The following is a 22,069-nucleotide window of genomic DNA, read 5'->3' as shown; positions in this document are numbered from 1 at the left end:
CGTTTGTTCGCCAACGCTCACTTCGCCTTCTCCGCCAGCAGTGCTAGGACTCCACGTCACTTAACTTGAGCGCCGCCTGCTCTTCGCTCCTCGCTCGACGTCTGGTTGAATGCGCTGGCTTTTGCCACCTCCGCCTAGCTGCTGCGACTTTGCTGCCTTTGCCGTGTAAGCTGAAACCTGCTTGTCGCTTCTGGCCTCTTCACACACAGGCTGCGCCCAGCCCTAGACCGAGCACAAAGGCTCTCCCACAAAGACCGAGCACAAAGGCTCTGATACCAGTTGTATGAGAGAAGAGAATTAGGGTTAGGTCATGTGGGAGACATACACAGAGAAGAACAAGGGAGAGAGAGAGAGAGAGAGTTGTGGGGATAAGTCAACTCACCAATAGCATGAGTGTGTGACTCCCCTATCACACATGTATATTGCACTAGTACACAGTGCACTTAGTACATTAAAAGTACTAAGTGTACTATGTACTATAACTTATGGGCTTGTACACATTATACGGGTGGGCATAACGCCTTTACCCCAACAGATTACAAGGAAGGGGGAGCTGCAGTGAAGTTTGATACATTCAGTGGGGCCAAAGATAAATTGAAAGCACTTACCTTTTTACAGCAGTTTGATGCTGCTTTTTCTGGTGGAAATTACATAGAGTCCTCTAAGGTGAGGAAAGCTGCCACTTTTCTCAAGGGCAATGCTTTGCAGTGGTGGTCTACTCTTCTTTTGCAGGGCATAGCACCCACCACTTGGGTACAATTTAAACAGGTTTTCTCTTCCGTATGGCTTACATCTACATTTGAGGTGGATGTTATGACTGCATGGCACAAATTGGATGCTTCAAAATGTGAAAATTTGGAAGATTACAACAAGAAGTTTTGGGAAGCTTTACTCCCTGTGACTTCTTATCGTGCAATGCCATTGTCTGAGCAGGTAGAGAAGTATTGTTGTGGGCTGCCCAAAGAGGTGCGAGATTATTGTATCAAGACAAGAGTAACGAACATGTCACAGATGATTGAAAATGCTATGACAGCCAATGCGTTACTCACTGGTGGATCATCTGGGTTTAAAGGCAGTAAGAACTTGAGCAAGAAAGCTGAAAAATTTGGGCATGCTTCTCGTGATGCTAAAGGGTCTTTAGAGACGAAGTATAAGAAGTTGCCAATGCCCAAGAGGACTTCTGAGGAAAGACAGGCTTTGAGAGATGCTCATAAGTTTTTTTACTGTACTGAAGAGGGGCATATGTCATTCAATTGTCCCAAAAGAAAGTCCCAAAAGGACTCTGACAATAAAGGAGAGCCCAAGCCAAAGAAACCAAAGCCTTCTGCAGGGTTAGTTCCTGATCTTGTGGGGGAACAGCCAGGTGGTGAAGAGACAGAGTTGTGCAGGGCATGGGGCAAAGTGAGAGATCAGAATGCCTTGATCTTCTTTGACACAGGTGCTAGAGCCAACTTCATTTCACCAGATTTGGCTGGCCGATTGGGGATTCGCGCGGAGGAGATGGGGCCGTTACATGAGGCTAATATGGCTTGTCCAAGGTATGCAGAACCCGTTACTCCTATCATTGGGAGGCTTCGGCTTCATTTGCAGGGTTATGTGGACAGCGAAGAGTTCTTTATCATGCCACTTGATGGCTGTGATGTTTTGTTAGGGATGCCATGGTGCCACAGAGTATAGTGGTGGATACAGTAGGAAAATCACTCTGACTCATAGAGGGAAAGAACATGCATTGGATGTAAAACTCAAAGGGAAATCTGTTCCTATTGTATCCGCTTCGGCGATTTCATCAGATGAAAAAGCATCTTTCCGCGTACTTGATTTATGTAAAGGATGCACAAGATGATGATTCTAAGTCTAATTTGTCTATGTTAGATAAGGACAGGACTGATTTCTTATGTGGGTTTCAAGATTGTTTTTCTGAGTCATTGCCAGGAGAACTTCCTCCTGAGAGGCCAGAGGATCATGCCATTGATCTGATTCCTGGTAGTAGTCCACCGAATAGACCGCCGTACCGTGTTAGTGCAGCCCAACAAGAAGAGATTATGAGTTAGGTGCAGGAGCTTTTGAATAATGGGTTGATACAGCCTAGCTCATCACCCTTTTGCTCACCTGTGCTCTTAGTGCAGAAGAAGGATGGTTCTTGGCGCATGTGTATTGATTACAGGGCTCTGAACAAGAATACCATCAAGAATCGATTCCCCATACCGAGGATCGATGACATTTTGGACCGCTTACAGGGCTCCACAGTTTTTAGTCGTATTGACTTGAAAAGCGGGTATCATCAGATACGCATTAGACCCGAGGATGTGCATAAGACAGCATTCCGAACCACGTTTGGGTTGTATGAGTTCTTGGTTATGCCCTTTGGTTTGACAAATGCGCCTGCCACATTTAACAGAATGATGGACAGGATTTTCAAGCCGCATAGAGAGTTTGTGGGCACATTCTTTGATGATATGATTGTGCATTTACAAACTGAGGAAGAGCATAGAAGGCATTTGGCCATTGTGTTTGCAGAACTCAGGAACCATAGGCTGGTTGTTAATGGCAAAAAGAGTGAGTTCTTTTTGCAAGAGATACATTTCTTGGGGCATATTGTGTCTAAGTCTGGAGTCCGTATGGATCCAGCAAAGGTGGAAGCAATTCTTAATTGGCCAGCTTTGAGGACTGTGCATGATTGACGCAGCTTTCTAGGATTGTGCTCCTATTACAGACGGTACATTCGGTACTTTGCTGAAATTGCTTCGCCTCTTCATGCCTTGACAAAGAAGGCAACTCTGTTTAGGTGGGCTGATCGGGAAATTACAGCATTCAAAAAGCTTACTTCGGATCCCGTATTGGTGTTATCGGACCTCCGAAAGGCTTTTGTTGTCCAGTGTGATGCATGCGGAAGTAGCATTGGTGCCGTTCTCATGCAAGAGGGACATGTGATAGCCTATGAGAGTAGAATATTGCAAGATGCCGAGAAGCATTTACAGGTTTATGAGAAAGAGATGTTGGCTGTAATTCACGCTCTTTCTACATGGAAACACTACTTGCTTGGGGCTGATTTCACTGTGCAGACAGATCATCAGACCTTGTGTTATTTCCTTACGCAGACTAAGCTTTCAGAGAAGCATATGCGTTGGGCAAACTTTTTGTCTATGTTTCACTTCCAGATTGTGCATGTGGAAGGCAAAAAGAATGTAGCGGTAGATGCTTTGTCACGCAAGCCACAGGTCTCTGCAGTTTCACTTGCTTATCATCATGAGCTTGATGAAATGAAAGAGCAGTATGCCCATGATGAGGACTTTGAAAGGTTGTATGATCAGATGTCTGAGGGTCAGCGGCATCATGAGCACTATACTCTCAGAGATGGGTTTGTATTGATGCATGGCAGACTGTTGTTACCAGGCCATTGCGACTCAAGGCTATGATTGAAAGTCATGCTCCACCGTATGCAGGTCATAGAGGTATTGACGCCACGGTCAAAGCAGTGGAGACTTTCTTTTATTGGCCAACCTTGAGAAGAGATGTTGATGCCTTTGTGAGGCAATGCATCGTATGTCAGAAGGTAAAGTTTGACCGTCAGAAGACACTCGGGTTATTACAGCCTTTACCTATTCCAGATAGACCTTGGGAGAGCATTGCCATGGATTTTATATTTGATCTTCCGCGGACACAAACGGGAAATGATGGCATCTGGACTATCATATGCAGGTTCAGTAAGCAGGCTCATTTCATTCCCGTGCGTAAGATGATCAAAGTGGATCATATGGTGAAGTTGTTCATGCCGAACATCTTCAGATATCATGGCTTGCCTACGTCCATCATTAGTGACCGTGCAACAATGGGAAAACTATCTTCCTTTGGTGGAGTTTGCATATAACAACACTGTACATACCTCGACAGGCAAGGCGCCTTTTGAGATTGTAGGAGGAGGGAAAAAGGTACAACCCATTTTGCATACAAAGGATAAGATCTTTGAGGCTGATCAGTATGTGGAAAGTTTGGATGAAGCTTATCAGAGGGTTAAGTTGGCACTCCAGAAAACTCAGCAGAAGCAAAAGAAAGCCGCAGATCGTCACAGACGTGATTTACAGTTTGCATTGGGAGATTGGGTTCTTTTGCGCTTTGAAAAGGCTAGACTCAAGAAGATGAAGGGTAAAGAGCGCTTATTCCCTAAGTTGAGCATGCGTTATTATGGGCCTTTTTAGGTATTGGAAAGATTGGTGAGGTAGCCTATCGCTTGAAGCTACCAGATCATTGGAGGATTCACAATGCTTTTCACGTGAGTCTCCTTAAACCTTTCCGTGGGGATGTGCCTGAGGATGTATCAGATGAGGCTCAGCCGGAAGTTGAGGAACTTGATGAGGTTCTGATTCCAGAGCAGATACCGGCACATAAAGAAAGGAAGGTACGAGGTAAAGTTTCCCGTCGCTATCTTGTGAAGTTCAAGAACTATTCACCGATGGATGCGAAGTGGATGGAGGAAGGTGACTTAACAGATTCACCTCAGGTTTTGTAGCTTTATCTCGATGCCTTTGAGTTAGAGCCGACTCTTGTTGTGGCTCATTCAGGTTTAGCAGAGCATGGGTCTGGAGCATTACCTGATGCTCAAGAGGGGGGTAGCACCTCCACTCCCTTGATACAGACAGGCTCAGATGACATCTAGAGGTCGCTTGGTGCAGTTTTTATCTCACCCGAAGGTACTGAGGCTGACAGTATATCTGTTTATGGGACTTCTATGATATATGTGAGCATAAGTGGGGGATGAGGGAGACCATAGGGCAATGTGTCCCATATAGGAGGGCTGTGAAGGCCGAAACCCACTATGTGGGTTATAGCTGCGAAGAACACCTGCTGATGTTGCAGCGAGGAGAGAGGCAGACGACGAAATCCAATGTCAACAGAGTGCATCATCCTCTTGTAGATTGCCCAGTTATCTTTTGTCGGCACACTCCATCACATTTTTGAGCCTTGAGGGGATGTGACAAAGCTACAGGAAAGGACGGTTTCATAAATCAGGAACACCAAAATGTCCTTTCCTTAAGGGTTGGTGTTTTCAATTCCATTTTCCAATCCTAATCTGAGCTCAAGATATGCCCAACTGTTTTTCCCCACTTAATGCCCGTGAAGTTTTGATTTTCACCACTCTCCTCATTACCCCCCCAGATTATGGTCTATCCCAAATTGTTTCTCTATTTCCCCCCCCCCCCCATTTTCAATGATTCTAAATATTTAGACTTGATATCTTTTGTTTCATAGCTGTTATGGGTTCCAAGAGGGGATGTGACAAAGCTACAGGAAAGGACGGTTTCATAAATCAGGAACACCAAAATGTCCTTTCCTTAAGGGTCGGTGTTTTCAATTCCATTTTCCAATCCTAATCTGAGCTCAAGATATGCCCAACTGTTTTTCCCCACTTAATCCCCGTGAAGTTTTGATTTTCACCACTCTCCTCATTACCCCCCCAGATTATGGTCTATCCCAAATTGTTTCTCTATTTTCCCCCCCCATTTTCAATGATTCTAAATATTTAGACTTGATATCTTTTGTTTCATAGCTGTTATGGGTTCCAAATTTGAGCCTTTTTTGTTTTCCAGTATGTCATGACTCCTCTTCCCTTCCTCCCTTTTCTTGTCTCACCGTTGCCTTTTATGCTGTTTCCTCAGCATGGGTGTTCTTAAGACTAAGTACCTTAATGTACTATAAGTTTTTCTTAGAGCCTATTTTGCTGAATGCTCGTATTCTCCATTTAAAACACTATTTATGGCAAATCTTACATCATCTTTGTGTGTTTCAGGTGAGGAAAGAAATTCATAGGTGTTATGAGCTGATTCAGAAACTTGGAAAGGGTGTGGTCTACCTAGGTTCATCAAGAACAAAGCCCGACCACCCGCATTTTTTGCGGGCAGTGGAGCTTGGAAGAGAGGTGGAAGCATTGTTAGCTTGGTCAATTGCGTGTGTTAATTTCTCTTTTTTTAATGTAAAGGTTTTATATAGTTGATATTTATTTTGTTTTCTTATGGTTTTCAAGGCCATCTGTACCAACAACAATAAAATCTTTACAGGTGGCTGCACTATTAGACTGCACTACGTGGACAGGTGTAGGGCCAGGGATGATGGACGCTGTCATAAAAGGAGCACTGGAAGCAGAGAAGCCCGTGGGTGGTTTCAAAATATCCAAAGAGGCTGGACAGTGGACAAGTTCAAATATCCATCCGTACTTAGAGAATCATGTCTACTTTACTTGCAGGTATAGCCTTATTTGCTTCGCTAAAAAATTCTCTATTTTAAAACTTGGTGAGGTATTGGTGACTTGTGCCATGCTAGAAGCGGTGAAGGATGATCTATTCCGAAATCAATACTTCGGCCTCATCAATGACTTCTGCCTAGGGCTTATCTAAAACAGCAATAGAAAGCGGTCCTACATATGCCTTCAACTAACTGACATGAAACAAGTTGTGCATAGTCCAACTTGGCAGAAGGTGGAGCTCATGAGGACCTCATTGACATTCTTGACAATGGGGAATGGATCAAACCGTCTGAAAGATAATTTTGGGCACGTTTTGAGTGGTGCTTCATAATCCAAAGATATGCCCAATCACCCTCGTCAAAGTCAACATCTCTGCGTTGTCTGGTATAGGCCTTGCACGCTTTATCCAACCTATCCTTCATAGACTCCAAAGCTCTTTTGATAAGATTCAAACACATGGTTAGATCCAAGCAAATGAGCAATTGTTTGAGTCAAAGAGACTAAAAGGGTTGTCCAAAAGTCCCTCTGTACTTTATTTCCTGCAAAGAGAAGAGGAAAAAGAGTCTTGGATAATTGCTTGAATTAAAGGCAAAAACTGCTTGTTAGTCAATGTTATAGCAGTTGAGCACATCCAAGGCAAGCTGATTGTTGATCACCATTTGCATATCGGCTTGTGGATTCTATGCAAGCCAAATATTGGGCACCAAAAACGAATAAACAACGAGAAACATCTTTGCCTGTTACATTATGCCTGCAAGGAATCAGCTAACAAACTTACTAGATCTATCCATAGTAGAAGTACTAAAGCTTTCCATAGTAGTCAAGTAACCCACATTTTGTCTTCCTCGCTCTTTTAGGAAGGTTTGTGTCAAAGTCCATAGAAGCTAGGGTTTGTAATTAGGATTTGCACTTTTTGTTGTTGCAGCCGGTTTTGCAGGTCATCCAGGGCATCAAGACAGCCTAGGAGTCCGCATTTTTCAGTTTTCACATGTATGTTTGCAGTCCAGTAGTGCGTTTGCAGGTGTATATGCCTTGTTCAGTGTTATGGCCCTATGAAAATGGAACAGCACAAGTGTGGGCATGGTGGTTGCTGAGTCAAAATATTAAATGATTCACATGTGGGGTGCCCGGACAGAGATAATGATGTGTGGACATCTCCAGGTGTGAAGGGGGGAACTAGAACATTAATATTTTAATGTTTTATGTATGGTTGCCCCTAGGCCTTAGTGGCCCCTAGGGAACTTTAATAATTATTAAAGTTGGGGCCCTAGGACAAGTTTGGAGAGGGGGCAACTCCACTTTTGGAGTGCATGCCTCTCTCTCTTCACTCTCTCTCTCTAGCTTTTGGGCAATCGTGCAAGTCTAGGCATGGAGGAGAGGAGAAGCAACGTGGGACTACTGTTTTGCTGTTTTCTGTGCAAACCAGCGGTACAGTCCACGTGTGCAGCCCGTACAGCCCTGTACGACTGCAAGTGCAGTACGGCTGTCTTCTCTGCTGCATGACTTGCTGGTACAAGCGGCGTAGATAGGGGTTTGAGCAGGTACAGGCGGCGCTGTACAACTGTACGGACAGCAGGTACAGTTACCTGTACGACTGCTGTGAACAGGTGGCTTTACTGTAGGTACAGAACTGTACCATCAGGCACAGTCGGGTACAGCAAGAGCAGACGCACCAGTACAGCTGCTGCAGCAGGCGGCGTTTTTCCTGGTACAGACAGAGCCGCACAGCTGCAGGCGGTGTTTTTCTTGATACAGGCGGCGTTTTCTTGGTACAGTCGGTGCAGTATCAAAGGGCTGCAGGTACAGCACTGAGGTGGATGCAGAGAGGAAGGTACAGATAGGTACACCCACACGTGTGAAGCAGAGTTGTTGAAACAAGTGTGCAAGTACAGACTGGTACAACTACTTCCTCCGGTGCAGATCCACGAGCTGATTTTGGTAAGCTCTAAATTTGTTCATGTATCTCTCTTTCCATTGGCTTATGTCTGTTGCAGATTTGAGTTATCTGGCCCCTTGTGAGAGGAGGGGTATGGCAGATTGAAAAGGGTGGAAACAGAGAGATTGGACAGTGAATGTATGCTTGTGCTGAGTTGTGGAATCATGTGCATGAGATATACGAGATGTATGTTCAAGGTTGTCCTGCTGAATAGTCTTGGCTGATCAGAGGGGAGCACAGAGTGTTGCTTTGAGACACAGATCTGTGTGTGAATCCTCTGTGCTGAGAGGTATTGTGGGCTGCCAAATTGGCCATACAGGTGTATTCTCTTGGCTGGTTTTTGGTGTACTCAGCCTTTCATATTTGTGGAATTGAATAAAGAAATACCGCAAGGGGCGCCAAGCTTTGGGGCCAACTGGTGTCGTTTTATTTTCAGATTTGGGGCACTCTAGCTCCAATCATTTTTGTTTTCATATCTAGACTACAAGTGGAAGGGTGACTGCTAGTCCACCGCACTTTGGTTTCTATCAGAGGCCGGTTTCAAGGTTCCGCTGCCGGGATCAATCATCAACTTTCTTAAGGGGGTGAGCTCGTGGTTGCCTCGAGGAAAGTCATCGCTGAAAAATTCAGCAATATGTCTGATACAGAGGATGAGTACTTTTATCATGAAGAGGAAGAGCAAGAGACCTCTCCTGAGAGAAATGCATCTGAGGATATTTTTGCAGGGGAACAGGCTGCAGATGATGAGCATTATGAGGATGTTACACAGCCAGAAGATGTACTTGGTAAAGAGGATGATGATGCTCGGTTTAAAGATCGTTTGGCTGGTGTTATGAATGTATTTATGCAGCTCACACAAAGTGAGAAGTTTGTTGAATTTATGAGATCCCGTACAGAGCCCGAAGAAGGTGCGATCTAAGAACCTTCCTCAAGGTCATAGTGGTGCCATCCCACAGGATCCATCTTTTGGCCAGTTTCCGAACATGCAGCATGCTTATGGTGCAAACTCTCAGAGTTCCTTCTTTGGACAGCCATCCATTCCTCAGCAGACTATGCATCCAGGTTATTTTGGTGGTGGCTCGGTGTTCCAATCTATGACTGGGGGTTATCCTCAGGGAGGCATGGGTATGCCAGGGCCTTTTGGAGCTAATTTTCAGCCTGGAATGCAGGGGAATATGTATGGTGGTATGCAGTCCCGTATGCAAGGAAATATGTTTGGGGGCATGCAAACTGGAATGCAAGCGAATATGTATGGTGGCATGCAGCCAGGTATGCATAATGGTATGTTTGGAAACATGGCTGGAATGTATGGCATGCCGGGTGGGGGAATGGGTAATGTTGACCCAATGATGGGCATGAATGTTGGGGGCATCTTGCGAAGCCACTTCCATATGATAATCTAACGCCTTTGGGTAAGGCGAAAGATTATAAGGAAGGGGGAGCTGCAGTGAAGTTTGATACATTCAGTGGAGCCAAAGATAAATTGAAAGCACTTACCTTTTTACAGCAGTTTGATGCTGCTTTTTCTGGTGGGAATTACACATAGTCCTCTAAGGTGAGGAAAGCTGCCACTTTTCTCAAAGGCAATGCTTTGCAGTGGTGGTCTACTCTTCTTTTGCAGGACATAGCACCCACTACTTGGGTACAATTTAAACAGGTCTTCTCTTCCGTATGGCTCACATCTACATTTGAGGTGGATGTTATGACTGCGTGGCACAAGTTGGATGCTTCAAAATGTGAAAATTTGGAAGGGTGACTGCTAGTCCACCGCACTTTGGTTTCTACCAGAGGCCAGTTTCAAGGTTCCGTTGCTCGGGAAGTAATGAGCATGTCACAGATGATTGAAAATGCTATGACAGCTAATGCGTTACTCACTGGAGGATCATCTGGGTTCAAAGGCAGTAAGAACTTGAGCAAGAAAGCTGAAAAATCTGGGCATGCTTCACGTGATGCTAAAGGATCTTCAGAGACGCGGTATAAGAAGTTGCTAATGCCTAAGAGAACTTCTGAGGAAAGACAGGCTTTGAGAGATGCTCGTAAATGTTTTTACTGTACTGAAGAGGGACACATGTCATTTAATTGTCCCAAGAGAAAATCCCAAAAGGACTCTGACAATAAAGGAGAGCCCAAGTCAAAGAAACCAAAACCTTCTGCGGGGTTAGTTGCTGATCTTGTGGGGGAACAGCCAGATGGTGAGGAGACAGAGTTGTGCAGGGCATGGGGCAAAGTGAGAGATCAGAATGCCTTGATATTCTTTGACACAGGTGCTAGAGCCAACTTCATTTCACCAGATTTGGCTGGCCGATTGGGAATTCGTGCAGAGGAGATGGGGCCGTTACATGAGGCTAACATGGCTTGTCCAGGGTCTGCAGAACCTGTTACTCCTATCATTGGGAAGCTTCGGCTTCATTTGCAGGGTTATGTGGACAGCGAAGAGTTTTTCATCATGCCACTTAATGGCTGTGATGTTTTGTTGGGGATGCCATGGTGCCACAGAGTACATGCGGTGGTGGATACATATAATAGGAAAATCACTCTGACTCATAGAGGGAAAGAACATGTATTGGATGTGAAACTTAAAGGGGAATCTGTTCCTATTGTATCTGCTTCGGCAATTTCATCAGTAATGAAGAAGCATCTTTCTGCGTACTTGATTTATGTAAAGGATGCACAAGATGATGAGTCTAAGTCTAATTTGTCTACGTTAGATAAGGACATGATTGATTTCTTATGTGGGTTCCAAGATTGTTTTTTCCGAGTCATTGCCAAGAGAACTTCCTCCTGAGAGGCCAGAAGATCATGCCATTGATCTAATTCCTGGTAGTACTCCACCAAATAGACCGCCGTACCATGTTAGTGCAGCCCAACAGGAAGAGATTATGAGTCAGGTGCAGGAGCTTTTGAATAAAGGGTTGATACAGCCTAGCTCATCACCCTTTTGCTCACCTGTACTCCTAGTGCAAAAGAAGGATGGTTCTTGGCGCATGTGTATTGACTACAGGGCGCTGAATAAGAATACCATCAAGAATCGATTCCCCATACCGAGGATCGATGACATTTTGGACCGCTTACAGGGCTCCACAGTTTTTAGTCGCATTGACTTGAAAAGCGGGTATCATCAGATACGTATTAGACCCGAGGATGTGCATAAGACAGCTTTCCGAACCACGTTTGGGTTGTATGAGTTCTTGGTTATGCCCTTTGGTTTGACAAATGCACCTGCCACATTTAACAGAATGATGGACAGGATTTTCAGGCCTCATAGAGCGTTTGTGGGCACATTCTTTGATGATATGATTGTGCATTCACAAACTGAGGAAGAGCATAGAAGGCATTTGGCCATTGTGTTTGCAGAACTCAGGAACCATAGGCTGGTTGTTAATGGCAAAAAGAGTGAGTTCTTTTTGCAAGAGATACATTTCTTGGGGCATATTGTGTCTAAGTATGGAGTCCGTATGGATCCAGCAAAGGTGGAAGCAATTCTTAATTGGCCAGCTTTGAGGACTGTGCATGATTGACGCAGCTTTCTAGGATTGTGCTCCTATTACAGACGGTACATTCGGTACTTTGCTGAAATTGCTTCGCCTCTTCATGCCTTGACAAAGAAGGCAACTCCGTTTAGATGGGCTGATCGGGAAATTACAGCATTCAAAAAGCTCAAAGAAAAGCTTACTTCGGATCCCGTATTGGTGTTATCGGACCTCCGAAAGGCTTTTGTTGTCCAGTGTGATGCATGCGGAAGTAGCATTGGTGCCGTTCTCATGCAAGAGGGACATGTGATAGCCTATGAGAGTAGAATATTGCAAGATGCCGAGAAGCATTTACAGGTTTATGAGAAAGAGATGTTGGCTGTAATTCACGCTCTTTCTACATGGAAACACTACTTGCTTGGGGCTGATTTCACTGTGGAGACAGATCATCAGACCTTGTGTTATTTCCTCACGCAGACTAAGCTTTCAGAGAAGCATATGCGTTGGGCAAACTTTTTGTCTATGTTTCACTTCCAGATTGTGCATGTGGAAGACAAAAAGAATGTAGTGGTAGATGCTTTGTCACGCAAGCCACAGGTTTCTGCAGTTTCACTTGCTTATCATCATAGCTTGATGAAATGAAAGAGCAGTATGCCCATGATGAGGACTTTGAAAAGTTGTATGATCAGATGTCTGAGGGTCAGCGGCATGAGCACTATACTCTCAGAGATGGGTTTTTATTGATGCATGGCAGACGGTAAAAGCAGTGGAGACTTTCTTTTATTGGCCAACCTTGAGAAGAGATGTTGATGCCTTTGTGAGGCAATGCATCGTCTGTCAGAAGGTAAAGTTTGACCGTCAGAAGACACCAGGGTTATTACAGCCTTTACCTATTCCAGATAGACCTTGGGAGAGCATTGCCATGGATTTTATATTTGATCTTCCACAGACACAAACGGGCAATGATGGCATTTGGACTATCATATGCAGGTTCAGTAAGCAGGCTCATTTCATTCCCGTGCGTAAGACGATCAAAGTGGATCATATGGTGAAGTCGTTCATGGCGAACATCTTCAAGTATCGTGGCTTGCCTTCGTCTATCATTAGTGACCGTGATCCACGGATGACGAGTTTATTCTGGAGAGGGTTGTTTGACAACATGGGTACAACTCTCAAGTTTTCATCGTCATTTCATCCACAAACAGATGGTCAGTCGGAAGAGGCTAACTCTACAGTGTTGGGTCTTCTTAAGTGTTATGTGTCTTCTTAAGTGTTATGTGTCAGAGCACAAGCAACAATGGGAAAAGTATCTTCCTTTAGTGGAGTTTGCATATAACAACACTGTCCATACCTCGATAGGCAAAGCGCCTTTTGAGATTGTGGAAGGGGGGAAGAAGGTACCACCCATTTTGCACACAAAGGATAAGATTTTTGAGGCTGATCAGTATGTGGAAAACATGGATGAAGCTTATCGGAGAGTTAAGTTGGCACTCCAGAAAACTCAGCAGAAGCTAAAGAAAGCCGCAGACCGTCACAGATGTGTTTTAGAGTTTGCATTGGGTGATTGGGTTCTTTTGCGCTTGCTTTGAAAAGGCTAGACTCAAGAAGATGAAGGGTAAGGAGCGCTTATTCCCTAAGTTGAGCATGCGTTATTATGGGCCTTTTCAGGTATTGGAAAAGATTGGTGAGGTAGCCTATCGTTTGAAGCTACCAGATCACTGGAGGATTCACAATGCTTTTCACGTGAGTCTTCTTAGACCTTTCCGTGGGGATGTGCCTGAGGATGTATCAGATGAGGCTCAGCCGGAAGTTGAGGAACTTGATGAGGTTCTGATTCCAGAGCAGATACTGGCACATAAAGAAAGGAAGGTACGAGGTAAAGTTTCCCGTCGCTATCTTGTGAAGTTCAAGAACTATTCACCGATGGATGCGAAGTGGATGGAGGAAGGTGACTTAACAGATTCACCTCAGGTTTTGCAGCTTTATCTCGATGCCTTTGAGTTAGAGCCGACTCTTGTTGTGGCTCATTCAGGTTCAGCAGAGCATGGGTCTGGAGCATTACCTGATGCTCAAGAGGGGGGTAGCACCTCCACTTCCTTGACACAGATAGGTTCAGATGACATCTAGAGGTCGCTTGGTGCAGTTTTTATCTCACCCGAAGGTATTGATGGGTGACAGTACATTTGTTTATGGGACTTCTATGATATAGGTGTACTAGTCACATGGAATGTTGTGGTTATGTATGGTTCTCAGTGGTATACAACTTGGACTGTTATTACGCCATTGGTTTGCAGTGAATGTTGATACATGTGCATGGCTTAGAGATTGGGACGCTGATCTTGCCATATTGTATATTTCACTTTGGATATTTTGCTGTATCACCAGAATGCAATCGAGGACGGTTGCCATTTTTCAAGAGGGGGGTATGTTATGGCCCTGTGAAAATGGAACAGCACAAGTGTGGGCATGGTGGTTGCTGAGTCAAAATATTAAATGATTCACATGTGGGGTACCCGGACAGAGATAATGATGTGTGGACATCCCCAGGTGTGAAGGGGGGATCTAGAACATTAATATTTTAATGTTTTATGTATGGTTGTCCCTAGGCCTTAGTGGCCCCTAGGGAACTTTAATAATTATTAAAGTTGGGGCCCTAGGACAAGTTTGGAGAGGGGGCAACTCCACTTTTGGAGTGCATGCCTCTCTCTCTTCACTCTCTCTCTCTAGCTTTTGGGCAATCGTGCAAGTCTAGGCGTGGAGGAGAGGAGAAGCAACGTGGGACTACTGTTTTGCTGTTTTCTGCTGCTGTTTTTCTGTGCAAACCAGCCGTACAGTCCACGTGTGCAGCCCGTACAGCCCTGTACGACTGCAAGTATAGTACGACTGTCTTCTCTGCTGCATGATTTGCTGGTACAGGCGGCGTAGACAGGGGTTTGAGTAGGTACATGCGGCGCTGTACAACTGTACGGACAGCAGGTACAGTTACTTGTACGACTGCTGACAGGTGGCTATACTGCAGGTACAGAACTGTACCATCAGGCACGGTCGGGTACAGCAGGAGCAGGCGCACCAGTACAGCTGCAGGCGGCGTTTTTCCTGGTACAGACAGAGCCGTACAGCTGCAGGCGGTGTTTTTCTTGATACAGGCGGCGTTTTCTTGGTACAGTCGGTGCAGTATCAAAGGGGGGCAGGTACAGCACTGAGGTGGATGCAGAGAGGAAGGTACAGACAGGTACATCCACACGTGTGAAGCAGAGTTGTTGAAACAAGTGTGCAAGTACAGACTGGTACAACTACTTCCTCCGCCGGTGCAGATCCACGAGCTGATTTTGGTAAGCTCTGAATTTGTTCATGTATCTCTCTTTCCATTGGCTTATGTCTGTTGCAGATTTGAGTTATCTGGCCCCTTGTGAGAGGAGGGGTATGGGAGATTGAAAAGGGTGGAAACAGAGAGATTGGACAGTGAATGTATGCTTGTGCTAGGTTGTGGAATCATGTGCATGAGATATACCAGATGTATGTTCAAGGTTGTCCTGCTGAATAGTCTTGGCTGATCAGAGGGGAGCACAGAGTGTTGCTTTGAGACACAGATCTGTGTGTGTGAATCCTCTGTGCTGAGAGGTATTGTGGGCTGCCAGATTGGCCATACAGGTGTATTCTCTTGGCTGGTTTTTGGTGTACTCAGCCTTTCATATTTGTGGAATTGAATAAAGAAATACCGCAAGGGGCGCCAAGCTTTGGGGCCAACAGGTGTCGTTTTATTTTCAGATTTGGGGCACTCTAGCTCCAATCATTTTTGTTTTCATATCTAGACTACAAGTGGAAGGGTGACTGCTAGTCACTGCACTTTGGTTTCTACCAGAGGCCGGTTTCATTCAGTTCAAGTCAGTTGCATGTGCGTTTTTGCCCAGGTTGTAGGTTGGCCAGTTACATCAGCAGGTACAGGTGCCATTTTCAGCCATCTTATCTGTTGTGGCAGCTCATACATGTGCGTTTTCCCCATTCAGTCATCAACATCCAGGTGTATTGGGGTTATCAGCCACCAAGTCGCTAAGGGAAGCCGTATGTATACCACAGTTTGACTAGTTCAAGTCAAGTCAAAGTCTAACCCTAGGTCTAGCATAGGGTTTCCAGCACATCATGGATCCTCATTGGGAAGAGATAATCGTCAATACCATGAAAGCGATGGCAGAGTTACATGCCATACAAATGAAGGCATTTAGAGAACAAAGCAAGGAGTTATTAGCCATGATTGCCTCTTATAGGAGACTAGAACCAAGAAGAAGAAGAAGAAGAATATATTATCGTCCTCGGGAGGCCGAAAAACGGCCCATGGGACCCCCACGAAGTAAGTACAAAAGCTGTAAACAAAGCCTCCTCCTTTCATGGGAGGGAAAAAAAAAAGACTAGTGTGTGGCCAATTGCGTTACAAGGTAGTCACGGTGCTTGAGAATTTTGATGAAGTATATGCCAAGGGCAGCAAGTTGGCCATGCGAGAGCAAATTCACTAAGTCGGTGTATCCTTCTAAAGTGGTGCTGAAATCTCTCCTTATGTGCTGATATTGTGGGCATGTTAAAAGAACATGCTCCTCTGTCTCCACTGCTCGCAGACTACATAGCCGGCATAATCTTTTCTCTCTCGAGACACCGCTCCATGCTCCTCTCTCAATCTTTAGAGTGCGGATGAGCGCAAGACCTCGCCTGGCATTAGTAGGAATGGGTGTGCTTATGTATTTCTGAGCATTATCTTCTTCTTGTGAGTATGTGACCCAGTGGTTTGGATTAATGTGCGAACTGTAGTATTCATATTTAGCCCTTTTTTCTGCTGATTGCCATTGGCAATGTAGTGCTTCCAATAATGCTTGGTGGAATGCTATCTCGTCTGCTTTGTCTGGTGATGTATCTAGGTACGAGGCTACACCCCATCTTTGGAACCAGCCCTTGATGTCATGCATCCATCCTGATGATAGCATCTTACTTTTGTTTGTCTTTTGTGGTCTCTTACTTGCTTCCCATGCTTTCCGCGGTAGTCTCTCTACCTTCATGGATTTGACCTGCCTTATGTACTTAAAAACCCTTTCAAGTGCTCGGAGCTCAATGGGTCTACTGCCTGTTTCAAGGAGTAATATAGAGTAAGTGTTGGTAATTTTGACTCCCAAGTGTCTTCTAAGGAATGCCTTTTGCATTTTCTCAATGTCATTCCATGTTGATGGAGAGATACTGCCACCCCATACCTCAATTCCATAGAGCACTGTTTGTAAGAATATGCGCCTAATGTGCCATCTCTTGGTGTTACTGCTGCTGCAATCATTCTCAAAGTGGTAATATTTCCCCCACCCAGCATCAATCCTTCTTTGTACACACTGATTCCACCTGTGATTTGCCGGGACATCAACTCCCAGATACTTGAATGACTGCACCATCTCAATTTGCTGTCCATTATACAGAATACATGGATAGTTTTGGTGACATTGACTGCTAGGCCACTTTCCTTACAAAACTCATGGAGCATGTGCATCATCCGCTGCATGTTTTCTACTGTGTATGAAAAAAATACTACATCATCTGCATATAGTAGTAGTAATATAGTGTATCCAAAAATTTGAGGGGCATCCTTAGTTCAGCAGGCTCTGTTTCCCTGACCAACTCTTCCAATCTATCAATGCATAGGCCAAACAAAGTTGGTGACAGAGGGTAGCCCTGTTTGACACCCATATTGCTGTAAAAAGAGGTTGACATTCCATTTGTGCCTTTGAGTTGACAGACCACCTTCTCATAGAGTTTATAGACTGCCACCCCAGGCTTAGTTCCGTACGTCGTACGGATCAGATCGTACGTACGATTCGTACCGTTCGTATCCGTACGATCAGGTACGATTTTGCTATTTTGTAACTTGTCTACAATTTTTAAGTTTAGGAAGTATTTTTTTTAAAAACATACGAATATCGTACCGTACCTCAAAAATTTTAAGGTACCAATTAGTACGGTATTTTATCGTACCGTACCATACCTTTCGTACTAACTAAGCCTGTGCCCACTGCCACCCTTAGGTCATTTGGCACCCCTAAGTGCACCATTCTCTCCCATAGGCTGTTCCTTGGCACGGTGTCAAATGCTTTCTTAAAATCTACAAAGCAGCAAAAGAGGGGTTTTCCTTGTGAACGGCTCTCCTCCATTAGAACCTGTATTGTGACAAAGTGATCTACTTTGTTATGGTCTCTCCGGAACCCGGCTTGTCCAATGGCTCTCTTCTCATTCATCTCTGCCCATAAGCTGAGTTTGCTCTCAACAATTGTACTAAATAGCTTGGCCATAGTGGATCCAACCATAATGGTTCTGTAGTTGGTGAGTTGGTTCTATAGGCTTTATCCAATTCTCTTGCCATTCTGGTGGGAAACTGATGGGTATCAAACGTTTGCCAAGAAGGAGCTTCTCAAATATCCAAGACACACTTAGCTTATAGCTTCCGTATGGGGCAAGGACCGGGTGCAAGGTAGGATGCAGGCAAGAGAAAAATCCTTCCATGGCTCTACCCCTAGCTGGAGGCTCTAGACAATAAGCTTGCCCGATAAAAGCTTTGCTCTGAATTTCTGGGTCGATGAAGCAGCCTCCCTCTGTGGAGGAGTTGGGTGATGAATCCCCAGGCCATATTGGCGTGTGCTGCTCGGCTGTCACTACCAGCCCACAAGAAGAAATGGATGAGGCGCTGAATGTGGCCAATGGTGGACGGGTTGTGAGAATGCCGACCACAATGCGATGTACCACATGGTGGCCAAGAAAATCTTGTTGGCCACTACCACACGGCTTGCCAATGACAATCTCACCGAGCTCCAATGTAGAAGTTTCCTATGCATGCTGAGGGGAATAATCTGCGAATGATGTGAGTTCTCTCCTAGTATCCAAGATATCAAGGTGTAGTGCCTGTGGGGATCCATTGGAACGCATTAATAGGTTGCTCTGGGATGATGTCAATTTCCCCCTAGCATCCAAGATATCAAGGCGTGGTGCCTGTGGGGATCCATTGGAAAGCATCAATTGGTTGCAAGTTGGAGTGGGGAGCCAGAACCCATATGACTTGTGCTAGTTGATGTGTGCGCTGGAGGTAAGGCAAAACACCTTGATGCCAGACGTTAGAACGAAGTGTTGGAGATTCCCTTCGGAAGTGGTAAGGCAAGCTGTGGTGTCATCCATGAACTTCTCGTCCAAGAGTTCCTCTAGGGTGCGGATAGGGAGACTGAGTCCCTGAAGCATTGTGTCCTGCAAGTGCAAAAAACTACTCATGGTGTCAGTGGGCAGCCTTAGTGCTCTGAGCAGGGGATAGGGAATACTCCCCTTTTCCCACCTGAACACCCCTGAATGAGGACATGGCTGTGGGCTGACAAGTAGAGGACGAGACACCCAGAATCATGGATGCCGTGCCCTCTAAGAATGTTTTGCAAATTGTGCTAGAATGGTGTGGCGTGTGACGGAGCATTTGTAGAGTATGAGTTGTGGGTACATCATAGGCGTACTCAAAGTCCAGGAGAAAAACCGTAAAATCCTCGTCTTGAATGTGCATCCAAAGAGGTGGAGAGATTATCCAGGATGCTCTGTTCCTGGGCAAAATCTGTTTTGTGTGCCATGAATGAGGTTGGGGAGGTGGGGCTGAAGGCTGAAGCTAACGATTGATCTCTTTGGTGAGGACTTTCTGAGTGGTACCAAGGAGGGTGATGAGGTGCTATTGTTGCACCTTGAGCCGATTAGATTGTTATGTCCAATAGCGTAGGTCTTTAGATTACCCTTTTGGAAGGCCAAAGCCCACAGATTTTGTACAATCATATTGACACTTTTTGTACCATACAATATACTGAAAATACAGCTCTCTCTCTCCCTCTTCTCTCTCTGTCTTTGTGGGTGACTTGCATCAAGGATCCTATTCAGCTACTTAGGCTGAAAGAAGACACGCAAAGTTTGTGACAATTGTCTTTGGCATGCAATCAAGAATCTGCTGGACACCCTGCAGTTTGCAACTATGTTTGGATCTACACTTTATTGCCATTGGGTTGTTGTGTTGTAGCTTGGGCACTGAGTTGTTTGCAGTTTCCCATTGTTATACATCATTTTCATATCTTGGGCATGTTTATGAAAGTTAGGGGATGGAAACTATGTATGTACCATTGGAGATCTGTAAAGGAAAGTAACCTTCTTCTTTGAGTCCACTTCGGTAATTACAAGTCCACCTGATTACCAAGTTGAGCACAGGTTGTGAACTCTGTGGCTAACCACGATAGTCATTCTTGAGGTGGTTGGGTACTGTGGCAGCAGGAAACACCATTTCAGAAGCTTTGTCTATAAAATGACAAGCAACTAGAATGAGCTTGTCCTTTTTGGACCTTTGGACCGCAGAGAATTGTGCCTCAACTGTTACAGCTAAAAATGAAGAGTGGAGGGATTGAGCTTGCCATCATATTTTATTGAAAGTGATCTTCTTGGGCATGAAGGATTACTAGGAGGTCCTGATGGTCCTGTTTAGAATCAAATTGCCACAAGGACTTGAAAGGGCTAGGCCATTGCTTGAGGTAGACAATGTGAAGAAGGAATGTCCAATGGACGTCCAAGGCACTTATTAGATTGTTGAGGTGAAGACCCAAAAGGGGTTTTTTAGTCCTAGAAGACCATATTAAGGAGTTTGGGAAAATTCCAATTCTCTTTTTGCAAGATAAAAAAATTTGGGACAACCCTTTTTAAAATTTTGTCAAAACCAGCTCATTTGATATATTGTTGGAAAGCTCTGGAAGAGTCGGTTCTAAATCCACATTCTCCAACAACTTTGGATTTGGTATGCTAAAGATACACCAAAAAATATATTGAAAGGTAAATTCTCAAAGTAATGCGATTTTTCCAAACTCCCTTATACACTCTTTTAGGAAGTATTTGGCTACATGGCAAACATTGGCCTGGCCCTCTAGATCCCCTAGACATGCATCTTCCCTTAAGGGGAACACAAATACAAGATATATACGAAAACTTATGTAGATAACTATGGATAGGCGAGAAGTTTGTCTCTCTTCTCAGTGAGATGATGGTTTGCTATGCAGATTTTTTTCGGCTAGAAAGCATGGTCTAGTTGATGCTGCTGTACGGGACCGTCTAAGTGAAAGGACCGCCTTTGTGGCACTCCCTGGTGGGATTGGTACAATGGACGAAATTTTTGAGATTCTGACCTTAATGCAGCTTCAACGCATTGGATCCAGGTATCCTGTTCCTTTCCTTTTGATGAATTATGATGGGTTTTATACCAAGCTTTTAGAATTTCTAAGCACTTGCAAGGTGTGGGGCAACATTGCTGAGGGGGAAGTTGAGAAATTATGGACTGTCTGTGACAACAACAATGAAGCATTGGATTATCTGGCAGACTTTTACAGCATTGACGAGGAAGCCTGCAAATTTTAGGATTAATAATGGGTAATCTTGACCTGCAGAAGAAGCTCAAAGTTCTAGTGTAATTGCTTTATAAATAAGGACTCCCTTGTATGTGTTGTGAAGAGACATGAAGCATAGTTGTTGGGTATTAAGGTATTAACATGCAGATCTCGAGTTCAAATCCCACAGGCCTTGCCAAGCTCGATTGATTCTTAGGAGATATAGATAGATGGACCCAGCAGGATTATACCATTGCCCATTTGATTTGAGTTTCATTGGATTGATGGTGTATGTTCTTTAATCAGAATACTTGGAAGGCTTGAAGCCTCTTTGTGCTTTATATGGTTAATTCTATGCATTAGGGTGGTTGTCTTCATATATTAAAAAGGTGCTATAAACTTCCAGATCGGTGGTTGGAAAATTTTGAGAAAAGCTTGACTTGAATTTGTAGCGGTGACTTATGATTGTGACTGGAGGCAGCCCCATCAACCCAGGCTAAACCATTCAAGGGAGATGTGATGACTGTAGTATTATAGAGCATGCCATTGTATAAAGCATGATAAATAGGTAATGTTTTACATAGTTGTTCTTGATACTGACCCTCTTATATCAGTATAAGGGATGTGTTTTAAATTGTTGGTATTATACAAAAACTCGTGTTACCTTTTCATGAGCTTTTAATGTAGGGATTAACAGGATGTAATTTTATTAACAAAGGGAAGTAACCAGAACTGCAACTGCAGGAAAAGTAACCATAACTGCAACACCACCAATTGTTACTCCTCCCGTGTCATGTACTGCATGTGTTTTCCAAGTAATACATGATTATATATAAAGCACATAGATCAAGCAACATAAACTACAAAGACGCAGAGCCCTACACCACTAATTATTACTTCTCCTGTGTCATGCTTTTCGTGTGTTTTCTAAGTAATACATGATTATATATAAAGCACACGGATCAAGCAACATAGACCACAAAGAAGCATTCAGAGCCCTACACACGCAAGCAGTGAGCTTATT

At 44.4% G+C, this 22,069-nt stretch overlaps 1 protein-coding gene across 4 annotated transcripts in view; it reads left to right on the top strand.

The window, feature by feature from the left end:
- LOC147627038 (Putative lysine decarboxylase family protein) overlaps nucleotides 1-21,488 on the top strand; it is a 33,582-nt gene extending 12,094 nt beyond the window's left edge. Inside the window, exons 3-6 of one of the 4 annotated variants that reach the window (XM_086815619.1) lie at nucleotides 5,786-5,914; nucleotides 6,054-6,238; nucleotides 20,722-20,877; nucleotides 21,452-21,488. In XM_086815619.1, the coding sequence (XP_086671745.1) occupies nucleotides 5,786-5,914; nucleotides 6,054-6,238; nucleotides 20,722-20,877; nucleotides 21,452-21,473 (492 nt within the window). In that variant the 3' untranslated portion in view covers nucleotides 21,474-21,488. Of the gene's footprint in view, nucleotides 1-5,785; nucleotides 5,915-6,053; nucleotides 6,239-20,721; nucleotides 21,405-21,451 lie in introns of those variants that run through there. The other 3 variants (XM_086815620.1, XM_086815617.1, XM_086815621.1) reach the window with 3 other exon arrangements.
- Nucleotides 21,489-22,069: the final 581 nt, after the last annotated feature.

This window comes from Cibotium barometz, chromosome 21 (assembly GCF_041138505.1).
Source record: "Cibotium barometz isolate CiBa-2024 chromosome 21, ASM4113850v1, whole genome shotgun sequence".
NCBI classification, from domain to species: domain Eukaryota; kingdom Viridiplantae; phylum Streptophyta; class Polypodiopsida; order Cyatheales; family Cibotiaceae; genus Cibotium; species Cibotium barometz.
Note: the sequence above shows the minus strand (reverse complement) of the source record. Positions and strands in the feature narration are given on the sequence as shown.